We start from the raw sequence: 12734 nt of genomic DNA on the forward strand, positions 1-12734 counted from the left end.
CGCCTTTGATAATTTGAACTATGCTCCACCGCACCTGGGCGGCTTCGGTATGCGGTAAACCAAACACTGCTTGCGTGCGAGGCCAGGTAAACAGGGGGAGAAGGAGCTTTCTTCATTGAGAAACCCTATGATTGCTTGTAGCCACTAATCTCATAGGCTTCAGTAGCTTGCTGTGTTCGTTTTTGCTGTTGAGTGATGGATGATGCGAGCAGTGATGGTGTACAGTAAATCAGACGCATCGCAGAATATCCAGGAGCATTCCAAATATGAAACCGTGTAGTCGAGCACGTAACTGCGATGTGTGTAAAACGACTGAATTTAAGCTTTCTCTGACGTTTTCTGCGTGTCTTGCCTTTTGCATTATGTTCCATGCAATTAGTTGCAACCCTAGCGGTCAATGTACACAGTGTGCCACAGTGTAGTGATGTAAAAATGCCGTCCGTCTGCGGTTAATTAATACCAAGCTAAAACGCTTCAAGGGGAGATTGTAACCATGCGTGGAGTCGGCGTCAGTGTGTTATTGAAACAGGTTATCGCCAAAAAGCACTCTTATTGGTTTGGCAGTTTGTGTGACTTGGGGTAGGAAGGCTGCAAAAATCGGGCTGTGTACATGCAGCCATCATGGCAACTTTCGCTTTTCGACCTAAACGGTCTCACAACCTCCTCGAGTCATAAGCATGAATTTGTGAGTCGCGGAGGTTGCGTTATCATTTTGTTCAATTACGCATGACATAGCCTTTCTGTTTAGTACTTCGTTTTTTGTTACATTTGGTTTGGTTTATGGGGTTTAATGTCCCAATGCAACTCAGGCTATGAGGGATGCCGTAGTGGGGAGCTTCGAATAATTTCGTCTACCTGGGGTTCTTTAATGTGCACTGACATTGCACAGCCACGGGCCTCTGGCATTTCACCTCCTTCGAAACGCGACCGTTGCAGCCAGGATCGATGAAATTGGTAAAGCTAAATGTCTGCTGCTGCTCACTGTTGGCACACTGAGTGATGATATATGTGAAGATGTAAAAGTGAATTATCTTTTGGTGTTCTCATGTGCATTTGCTCAGGGAGAGTCTGGCCTGAAGGAGCCCATGGTGATCGTCGAGGTACTTCTCAATGTCTCCAAGGAGAGTGCGCAGACCAAGCTCACATCCAAGATTACGCCGCCCAAGCGAGGAGAGAAAGGGGAAATGCAGGTTTGTCTGCGCTCTTTCCATTACACTTTGTCTCATCTATTCCATTACTATAGCGCAGTGCTGAACTGTGGAAGCTGTGAGACAAAGCATAGTTTTGTGCATAAACTCCGCTTGTGTTATGGATACGTTGATTTAGTAAGTGAAGCCTAGCATAGTCAACACACTTCAGAGCTTTGTTACATTCTAAAAGTATGCTTGTAATAACTTCTGTAGTTTGCAAACATTTTAGTTGCGTACGCTGACTATTTTTTTCCTTACTCCTTTCACTGATATCCCAGGTAATTCCTGTGCCCATTGACAACATCAGCAAGATGAGCACGGTTCGCCTCTTCTACAACCAGGACCTCAAGTCTTCGGACAACAGAGCCGCCGTTCTCAAGTCAGTTAGGGTACGTTCTCAGATTGAAGTTTGACCGGGGTAGTGGAGGGAGTTGTGCTTTTCCTCACTGAACTGCGTTCTTACCTTGAGTTGTAGTATGGCAGGGTATGAACAGGAGTGGTCATGGCAAGGTCATCGTGATGAAATGGCGTCGAAATCGAAAGCATTGAAACAGCCGACTGGCGTCACCTTTAGACCGTGCCTCCTCATGCTGGAAACCTGATGGTGATAGTGCTCAGCAATAACGAGACCGGAACTGCGAAGTTAGGCTGAAAATTCTTTGGATCCGTATATAATATGAGGCAGAAATTTGGCATGCTAAAATATGGGGGGGGGGGGGAAGAAGCCTTTGATTAGATGTTTGATTCTGTGGTGCTTTTATTTTGACCTTTCTTTTATATTGTGAACAAGACATCCTCATACAGGAGGGTGTTTAGTTTGGAGTAATTGCCTATTGTAAGGTGTAGTGAAGAGCTCTTTGCGATCTTTTGGCAAGAGATTAGAGCATTCATGGCGCACTTCACTGAACTGATTGTTTCACTTATTGAATTTGTTGCAGGAAGTAGAAGAGAGGTTTCCTAAGGGAGTACCGTTGGTCGACCCCTTTGAAGACCTGAACATTAAAGACGTCAACATGAGGGAAGTTGTCAAGGTGAGCAATGCTGCCAGTGTGTTAAGAGTGGGGATCTGCAAATGTAGATGTATACCTTTCTAAGGTACTGGACTTTAAGCAAAGGGAACATTTGCGTGAATTCTGGGGAAATTTGATTTACATGCCCGTGTACTGTGTAGTGTCAGTGCATGTTAAAGACCCCCAAATGGTCGAAATTTCTGGAGCCCTTCACTGCGGCGTCCCTCATAGCATGAGTCACTTAGGGATGTTAAACCCCGTAAAACCGAACCTTTCTAGGCAGAAGCTTTCTCAGTTGATTGCACGAGAAGTGTCCATGCTGTCAGCGATTCTCAATCAGGGGATCTAAGTGATCATGAACCATTGATAGAGCTTGCCATCTCTGGCATGGACAGACCTTTCTTTGTATGAGGATCGAAATATATGTGTGTGGATTCGTTGGAGCATGAAGTCTGCTGTGCAGTGATGTTGCCCTTGTCGCAAGTTTATGTGATTTTTGGTACTCAGTGTTGTCAAGGTAGCTGTCACAACACATTCCACAAAACTGGCAACTTGGTGCCATCGTTTTCTCGCCCTCGTGGTAAATTTGATCATACCAAGAGTGTATCTGTGCACAGAGGACAAAAAGGCATGGCCTGCTATACTTTCCTATCAAAGCTTTGTCTACTATTGTCATTGACAAAAAGAAAGTGTGAAAAGTTTACTTGTCCTGAGGCAGTAGTGAGACAGCTCAGGCAATATTTGGAGCGGAAGAGCTGTGGAACATTTGACTACATACATGGCAGAAAGTGTAGTGTAAGCTCAACTTGCTTACCCTATGTTTAATTCCAAAGAATCCTCACAGAATATGTGGAGGAGGCATTGTAGAGTAGTTCCTTATAGCTGTTCGAAAATTTTGGTTGCTTTAGGCTCAGACTTTGGTTGGGCTTTATTCTGGTTGCTTGGATTAATACCTGTCTCCGAAGTTTTCTGCAGCTGACAAGTCTTTTTTTCTTCTTGGAAGTTGCAGCTCCTAGTTGACCATGCATAGCAGCTTCATACTCACACACCCCTGTTTGAGAGCATCTAACACTGCAAATTCATTTTAACATCTGTGAACACAACATTTGGTGGACAGACAGAATGGGCTGTAAAGATTTATCATAATGCTTCAACATTGAGAGGAGAGGGTAAAAATCACTACCAATTTACTCTTGTTATGAATGCACCCAATTATTTAAGTTAGGAAAATATATGTTTTCTAGCACATTACTTTGCTTAATGAATGTACCGTTCAGGGTTTCGCGAATTTTTTTTTAGAGAAACAAGTGAATTCGTAATGCATGTAAATACGATAAGTACTTTCTTCTGGGCGAGTTGGTTCATAATTTCCAAAGGTAAAAACTTGCGCAAACAGTAGAAGAAGAAGGAGACGGTACAACAGGACAGAGCGCAAACTTCCAACTGGTTTATTTAGGAAACTGTACCTACATATATAGACAGGTGAAATCATATCAGAGTGATCAAGCGTAAACACGTGTGCACACAACCAGCGAAGACCCACTACCAAGCAGGGCAAAGCTAATAAAATCTCATCATGTTATCACTGAGGCCAAAAGATGCTAGCTGTAAGAAGGCTGAATGAAGTATGCAGGGTAATACCAGCAACGCAGACAGATACACACACATACACATGCACGACTGCGCGCGCGCAAACAACACATGCACATACACACACACACACACAAATAGACAAGCACACGTAACCTTGTAACAACACATATCTTTGGCAAAGCCAAGTCAGACCTAAAAACAAAGTAAAACAGGCAGTCACAAACTAAAACCGATAAAACAGCCAAAAGGCTAAACCTGAGTGAATGACATCAATTTTCTAGGCAAAAGAAAAGCTTATTTCCCTATGAAAGCGCCCACTCGAAGCTCGTCAAATGTGGAATAATAGCTGGTCTTCTTCAAGCAGCACTTGCCAGGAGCTGTTCACACAACCTGAAAAGCAGCGTCACCATCCAGATCAATCGTCTTGAAAAAGCAGGGTATCCCGCCAACGCAATCCACAGTGTAACAGCAGGTATACTACATAAAGCACGAAGGAATGACAGTAAGGAAGCCTCGACAGTGCCTCGGCCAAGACAGCAGATTCAAGTCATCCCTTATCTGCACAAAATTTCCCATAACCTGAAGAAGATTGGAAACAGGAATGATGTGACTGTACTTTTTTCCGCGCCTACTAAGCTGTCAAGCGTATGTACCGTTCTGGCCAAAAAACCTCAGCGATGTGAAAAGAAGCATGGCACTAGGTTCGTCGAATGTTCCACCAATGTTGTGTACAGCCTGCCTCTCACTTGTGGGTGCATATATATTGGACAGACGGGTAGATGCGTGAATGACCGCATCATTGAACACAAGAGGAATGTGGAAAGTTACAAAACTGGCAACCTGTATGACCATATTGTCTGCCATAAATGCAAACCTGTGTATGAGGGCACTATAATTCTCGCACGTAGCAAAACCAAAATGCAGAGAGAGATCACTGAGGCCTTTTTAATAACGAAAAACGGTGAAAAATGTATTAGTTCCACCTCTTTAACACTCCTTGATAAGGAGCTAGCCTTTTTAGGACATGTGTGATTTGTTGGGCTACTTGCTGTTACATACCTTCTTGTCTGACGCGACTTTTGCTTAGAAATCTATACGTCTTGTTTTTGTTGTTGATTTTTTTGTTGTTGGTTTTTTATGAGCGACGCGGCTTTTGCCTAGAAAATTGATTTCATTCACTCAGGTTTAGCCTTTTGGCTGTTTTATCGGTTTTAGTTTGTGACTGCCTGTTTTACTTTGTTTTTAGGTCTGACTTGGCTTTGCCAAAGATATGTGTTGTTACAAGGTTACGTGTGCTTGTCTATTTGTGTGTGTGTGTGTGCATGTGCATGTGTTGTTTGCGCGCGCGCAGTCGTGCATGTGTATGTGTGTGTATCTGTCTGCGTTGCTGGTATTACCCTGCATACTTCATTCAGCCTTCTTACAGCTAGCATCTTTTGGCCTCAGTGATAACATGATGAGATTTTATTAGCTTTGCCCTGCTTGGTAGTGGGTCTTCGCTGGTTGTGTGCACACGTGTTTACGCTTGATCACTCTGATATGATTTCACCTGTCTATATATGTAGGTACAGTTTCCTAAATAAACCAGTTGGAAGTTTGCGCTCTGTCCTGTTGTACCGTCTCCTTCTTCTTCTACTGTTTGCGCAAGTTTTTACCTTTGGAAATGTAAATACGGTATTGCATGCCGTAGGTTATCTGACATGTTCGCCCGACGTTTCATTCTTGGGTCCTTTGTAGAAAATCGAGGCCTTTGAGAATCGGATGTATTCCCATCCACTGCATTCAAGACCGGATCTTCCGAAGCTGTATGAAGAATACGAGAAGAAGATGAAGGTGAAGTGATGAAGATGTTTTTGAGCATGCATCTTCTAGGCTGATAGCAGTCCGTTCATGCTTTAAGAAGGACTTGTTTATTGTACTGCGTTGTAGTTGTATAAATTTGAGAATTAGGCTTTAGGGGGGATGTGGGGATCAGATCGCAAAAATCGTAAGAAAAGTCATTTTTTAAAATACACTTTTTGGCATCTCCAACACTGCTTCTATGTTGTACTGAGATATTTCACCCAAAAATGAACTTTAAGCGCTCCAAATGAATATATTTGTTGGCATCTACACATAGACAGTGTGTGCTAGGTTAGAACTTTCAGGCTTGTTTTCTTGAAAGTTTGTTTTGAGCTTAATACCTTGTTCGTGGAAAGCGTAGCACAGCAATGGGTGCATGGATTTTTACCCCATTTGTTTTGTTGTGATCACGGAGATGTGGTCTGCATCGAAACAGTCTCAAATTTACCATGTAGTCTTGCATGTTTTTATTACATGGTAATTAGAGCATGATACACTCTAAACATAAAAGAATGTGCATATTGTGTCCCTTAAAAAAAGAGCAGAAAAATAAAAAAAAAATTAAGAGTCTTGACTTACACCACACTTCTTAGTAAATATTAAAAGCATTTATAGACCTGTAGCCTGTTTTTTTGTCATGCTAGGCTTTCCACAAGCAAGCAACCTGGGGACAACATAAAGACAATGATAAAAGGGAACCTACTGAAGCTGTCATTGTGAAACTTTATATCTGATTGTTTGATGCTGTTTTAAGCGAGTCTGCCAAATTTCATCACTCTAAGTCGAAAAATAGAAAAGCTGCCTTCGATCCCCTCATCCCCTCTTAAAGCGACTGTTTAAAGTGATCAACCATTTGCAGATGGATGCTTTTAAAACTGATATTTAAATTCTGTGTTCTACATGTTGATAGTTGCTCTCTGTGTTTGTGTTGCTGATTCGAGCTGTTACGAATTCATTACGTCTTGAACTATAGACCTTTGACTTTCGATGCTTGAAATGTGGGACAAAGATGAAGAGGTTTTGTTGTCTCTTTAGCTCATTGTGGATATGTATTCTGGACTGCTGAACCCACAGGTGGCCCAGGAGATTAGGGATGTAAAGAACGAACTGAAGAAGGCCAAGGCACTGCTGCAGATGGACGAGCTGAAGTGCCGCAAGAGAGTCCTTCGGCGGCTGGGCTACTCCACGGCCGCCGACGTCATGGAGATCAAGGGCAAGGTTGCCTGTGAAGTCAGCAGGTGGGTTTGCACGTTCGGTAGGGTTGAGCGTTTCCTGCAGCCTGTGCAGATTTAATTTTCATGTCTCTGTCTTGCTTTTTTCTAAAATCAGGGCTTCAAAACTGGGGAGGGGGGTGAACCCATCCTAAAAAAAACTCTACAAAGGACTTAACGTACCATGTATATGGTATATTGCCATGTATAAGTTGACCCCAAAACTCGCACCCCTCACTGGCCAAAAAAAAAAAAAAAGTTCATTCCAAAATAATCTGCAGCCATACCGTAGTAAGAAAAGAACTGTAATGCAACCAGGACGTACACAAGACCAGACCACACAGGACTAGCACTAAACTTCATCTAAATTTATTCACTAACAGCGCAGCAAATATAAGGAAAAACCAGGACACGTGCAGAGAGATACCAGTTCCCACACAACACTATCTTCATAACCGTTAGAGATACGCCATGTCCGATTTGAAGAGGCTCACTGACGTGTCGCTAACACAAAATACACCTCTCTTTTTTATATGAAACGCTTCCAATAGTTCCCTTGCCCTTGTATCTTTGCTTTTACCTAAAATCTTTATCTCGTGAAACCGTGGTTGACCCACTATCTTGTCCAACAAAAAGTTCTTCTAAGCCATATTGTACTTACAAGTGTGTGTGTATGCAAATCATGTCTTAGGGGTGGTGTTCATTGCTTTGCTTATGCTCCAAGGTGCTCGCTCCCCAACTTTTCTTCCCTTCGCCTTGCAGTGCCGACGAGCTGCTTGTTACTGAGATGATCTTCAACAACACGTTCAACGAGCTCAACGTGCATCAGGCCACAGCCCTGCTGAGCTGCCTCGTCTTCCAGGAGAAGTCGAACGAGATGCCCAATCTCACAGAGGAACTGTCAGGCCCCCTGCGGCTGATGCAGGTGTGTGTGTTGGTGCCCTTCATGTTTAGGCGGACAAAGTCTTCTAGGTTAGATTGAGTTACAGGGGAAGCAAAGAACTGTGATGAACTTGTCCTGGGCGCAGGATGCGTTGAACAGATAGCCAGCCACTTGTTAGAGCGACAGAGCGGATACTGAGAAGAGGGGGAAACAAATGTGGTCATGGTCTCAATTAGCGGAGTGATCTGACGATGGAGTTCAGTTACTGGCTGGCCATGGCTGGCATAGGACAGACACAGTAGGAAGTCAGTGAGAGAGAGGCCTTTGCCCTGCAGCTAGCCACCTAGTTTTGGCGGCGATGACTATGAATGATGTGCAAAGGCTTGCGTCCTCAAAGATGTGAACCTGCAAAGGCTTGTTTCTTTGTACAGCAGCAAGCTGCGGGTGATCGCTACCCAGACTCACCACACCATCTTAAAGCTTTTCTTTGACATCATTAAGAGAACTTCTTGCTGGGCTAGTTGATAATTCATTGTAAACTAAAGGCGCCAAAAAACCACACACACACACACGACAAGAGAACGGGACAGAGCACTCGTTCTGTCCTGTTCTCTTGTCTTGTGTGTGTGTGTGTGGTTTTTTGACGCCTTTAGTTTACAATGAATTACTTTGACATCATGAACCTTGAGAAATTTGCCTTGCTATTCGCTGCCTCCTTTACTACAACTGCACACACTTTGGTTGTTTTGGATTGCTGTGTGTTGATTCCTTTACTAGCTATGCGCGCCACAGCACTGAGTGGACTTGCGCTGATGCCGTTGGTTTTGGGGTGTTGCAGGATATAGCACGGAGGGTGGCACGGGTGACCAAGGACGCCAAGCTGTGCATAGACGAGGACACCTACGTGAGTTCGTTCAAGCCGCACCTCATGGACGTCGTCTACGCCTGGAGCAAGGGGGCCTCCTTTGCGCAGGTCTGCCGCATGACCGACGTCTTTGAAGGCAAGTGCAGTGGCCGTCAGAGTGAACACGTCTCTTTGTTTTAGGAGGCGGTAACTGGCACGTGCTGCTTTCGACCTGTGTCGAAAGGTGTTCCCTACCAGTGCATGCATGCACGTGCAGCATTGGTGATAAGGTGCTCATGTGTGAGCATCCTGTCAGGCCACATTACCTTCAGGCACATGACCTTCAGGTACGTGACCTTCAGGCACGTGACCTTCAGGCACGTGACCTTCAGGCACATGATCTTCAGGCACATGATCTTCAGGCATTGGCAGGTGGTGTAGGAAGGGGGCAAACCCCTGACAGTATAGAGACTTGAGTCTAGTTCAGTCGAAAGTTCTTTTGAGTTGAGGATTGATTCAAAAGAAGGCCTCTCCAAAGGCTTGGCTTATCTTGAGCATGTTGAAGTTATTCCAAGGGGTCTCGGCGGCAAGCCAAAAGGTGAGAAGTCTTGCCTGTTGTCAAGAACCGTTGGCAGGCAGTGTTACCACTATATTTGTATTCAGTTTCTAAAGGCAAGTTGCTGCCTGTGCTGTCTAGCCCATAGTTGTGCAGTGAAGCTGCAGTATTCTCTCTGTTTTTGTTGTGTGATTTTCGTGGGATAATCTTCTAGGTCTCTTGAATCTCTCATTTCTACCTTTACCAGTTTTGTCAGGACAGATTAAGGATAAGTTCAGATGACTGTCTTAGTGAGTGCTGCCTGTGCTGTCTAACCCATAGTTGTGCAGTGAAGCTGCAGTATTCTCTGTTTTTGTTGTGTGATTTTCGTGGGATAATCTTCTAGTTCTCTTGAATCTCTCATTCTCCCTTTACCAGTTTTGTCAGGACAGATTAAGGATAAGTACAGATGACTGTCTTAGTGAGTGTATGGAAATGAAATTTCCAGTTCAAATAGACTTTTGCATTTTTTAGGCAGAAAGTTCAGAATACACATGCTCTTTGAACTGTTATATCTCTTGGTCCGCTTGCTTAGTGCTTAGCCGCAGCATGCCCACTATATTCAAGTAACCAACGTGACGACTTGCAGAAAGCACATCTAGCAAAGGTCTAAAGAAACATAGACGTGTTTTTGAAATTGACGTCAGATTCATACTTATGCTAATGACGTAAGTGTAGTTATTCTCAAGGTACGAATTTTCTTCTTCGAGCACAGAAATTTTTGTGATGTAAACAAGAAATAAAATAGTGATGGTTTGTGCTTTTCTTTTTTTTCCAGGAAGCATAATCAGGTGCATGAGAAGGTTAGAGGAGCTTCTGAGGCAAATAGTCCAGGCTGCAAAATGCATAGGGAACTCGGAACTGGAAAACAAATTCACAGAAGGTGAGTTGCTGGCACGTGGCTCCTATAGCTAATCACTGCTAATTTGTATGCTAACCTTGCTACACTGCTGAAATTAGTTTGTTGTAATTGCAATGAGTAGAAAACAGGAAGGCAGGTGTGAAAAGTCGTTTGAACGCTGAAAAGGCGGTTCCACAAATGTCTTGAAATGTAGAATACTTGTGTGCGTTTAGTAATAGAAATAGTAAGGTTCACAAACCGATGAGGGTGGTTTGCTAAGACACCATTTTATATCAAGAATCTATTTGACATGTACAGGTGCCCACAAAAGTTTTTGGAACACGAAAATCACAAGAAATGTAAATTTTCTTCCTGATTAGAAGCACAGTCTAGCATTTAGTGGTGCATTGGGCATATTGTGCAAGAAAGTGCAATGCACACCATTTCAGTTCGTGACTGTATGCTTAAGCTACCCAGTAGTTAAGCTTTGTTGTAATTTTCTTCTTCCAAAAACTTTTGTGGGCACCTATATGTAAAAAGATGGTAGACTAGTTAACATTCAATTTATACTCAGTTTCTGTCTATGCCATGTGGAAAAAGTTTTGTGTTTGGCAATTACAAGTTTTAGTACTGTGTAACATTGATCCATTGCATGCATACTGAGTAAATAAGCAATAAAGAACTGGCGGAATTGAGCATTGTTCTGCCACTTCATATCACATTCTGCGAAAAACAGCGATTGCTTTAATAATTACTGTATATACTCAAGTAAGGGCCTTTGTCTTTCAAGGTTTTGGCGGGGTGTGGCTCCTGCATGCGACCAATTTTTCGGTAACAATTTTCCGATTGCAGCCCAGATCATGCATCCCCCTTTTATGCTGCAGCACACATTTCAATGATGAATTAGAGCAGCCATAACAAACCCTTCAAATACATAATGCATTGAACAAATAAATGGTAGGACGCATGCCCGACAACCGGCGGGAATTAACCGCATAAATTAAAACAGGTAGCGAGATCAGTTCAGAGATCAGCAGTTATTGTCTATTAGTTCTCAGTGGATTGTACCACACAGGCAAAATTATGTCCACATGAAGCTATTCTTTTAGCTCATGCAATTCTCTTTTTCTGAATACACGAGTATGCATGGTATTCAACAAAAGCGTTCTTGAATGTATGTGGTCGACAGTCAGGGTTGCCAGGTTTGGCTACTTTCCGCCAAATTGGCTACTTTGAGAGCTCTTGGCGACAAAAATTTGAGCTTGGCTACTTGGCTACTTTTTGGCTACTTTTGCAGTGCTATTTATGAACACCATTATCCTGTTGTACCTGCCTTGTTGTCGATAAATGGGGAACAATTTAGCGGGGTTAGGCCAGATGCGAATTAGTTGTGCAGGCACTTCGGTTTTCACTTCGGTTTCGGTTCGAAGCTCGGTTTTACACGTCAAGCAGGGCTTCACTCCTAGAGTTCCACGTACGCCTTCACGTACGACTCACAAGGGCTTCCGTAGGGCTTCAATTTGTTTACCCATCACGAAATCGCGGCATGTCCCTTCTAATGCTCACGCATTAATATCTATGACTGCGTCAAAAGAACATAATTTGCTCTACCGAAGAGAAAATGATTTGTTCTGGTCACTTTTCAAGTCATGTCATAAATACCTTTTCCAAGTTATTTACAAGCACTGTTGCCCCATAGGTTGCCCTCTGTCGTTAAACTGTAAATTTCCTGCCTCTGGTGACGTTTGTGGTGTCTTGGCGCCAATTCTGGCTACTTTTGAGACCGTGGCCGTAGATTGGCTACTTTTTGGCTACTTTTATCATTTTCGTGGCTATTTTTTGAAATTAGGACCTGGCAACCCTGTCGACAGTATTCATCTGTAGAAATAACGCATCTGTGTTTTTTATTTCAGCTGTCAAGCTCATCAAGAGGGACATCGTGTTTGCTGCCAGCTTGTATTTGTAGAAATAACGCATCCGCAACAAAAAAATTACCTACAAAAATTATTGACGATCAGCTCTGTACAGTAAAATGGCTGCGTTATACACGGTCATACTTAATGCGGCTGAGGTACATGACCATCAACATAGAAGTTGCGAGTCGCCATTGGAAGCGTCACCACTAGGCCTTCCAAGTCCTTGGTCAGCAGAATCTGGCAGCCTGTAAATAAACACCTGCGTGCGTCAACATGGACAACAGCTGCTTTTACACAGTACAGCGAATAAACACCTGCATACATCAATATGGACAACTGCTTTGCAGAGTAAAGCAATTCCTCTTGGCATTCAGTGTTGTTGTACTGAACACAGTGATGGCTTGGTTATGTCTTGCAACCACAGTGGTCGCAGGTAGCACTGTGGAAATTTAAAATATTTTTTTTTCAGTTCAGTTCTTCATACTTAGGTGTACATTGTTTTTTTTTTTTTAATGTGAGAGTAATATATACTACCTACAGCCAAATGGTAGAAACCAAGCCAAGAAAATACGGTGGAACAGCGATTCAGCAGCCACTACGCACAACTTGACAGTTGATCAATTAGGTTAGAAAAGTATAAAGCACGAAACCTTGTAACAGTGACTGTGAAGGATGATTTTATTTTTTAAAGTCACAAGGGCAGCCTGACCTAGGTTATTATGAAACTAATGCCAACTTAAGTGAATATCGTGATGACATTCCACACTCGAAATCTTAGTTTGGTGCTTGCGAACACTGGCCGCGTGACG

The 12734-nt window shown here is 43.1% G+C and overlaps 1 protein-coding gene across 4 annotated transcripts in view; it reads left to right on the plus strand.

Annotated features, from left to right (window-relative positions):
• The window catches only part of LOC149352902 (exosome RNA helicase MTR4-like), a 148762-nt gene that overhangs the window by 22998 nt on the left and 113030 nt on the right, over positions 1-12734 (plus strand). For 2 of the 4 annotated variants that reach the window (XM_089582092.1, XM_089582091.1), the window contains exons 18-25: positions 1062-1190; positions 1469-1579; positions 2129-2221; positions 5531-5626; positions 6710-6873; positions 7609-7771; positions 8568-8734; positions 9951-10051. In XM_089582092.1, coding sequence (XP_089438218.1) covers positions 1062-1190; positions 1469-1579; positions 2129-2221; positions 5531-5626; positions 6710-6873; positions 7609-7771; positions 8568-8734; positions 9951-10051 — 1024 coding nt within the window. Of the gene's footprint in view, positions 1-1061; positions 1191-1468; positions 1580-2128; positions 2222-5530; positions 5627-6709; positions 6874-7608; positions 7774-8567; positions 8735-9950; positions 10052-11922; positions 12295-12734 lie in introns of those variants that run through there. The other 2 variants (XM_089582093.1, XM_089582095.1) reach the window with 2 other exon arrangements.

The sequence above is a fragment of the Amblyomma mixtum genome, chromosome 3 (genome assembly GCF_055824585.1).
Source record: "Amblyomma mixtum isolate Tamu chromosome 3, ASM5582458v1, whole genome shotgun sequence".
Lineage (NCBI taxonomy): Eukaryota > Metazoa > Arthropoda > Arachnida > Ixodida > Ixodidae > Amblyomma > Amblyomma mixtum.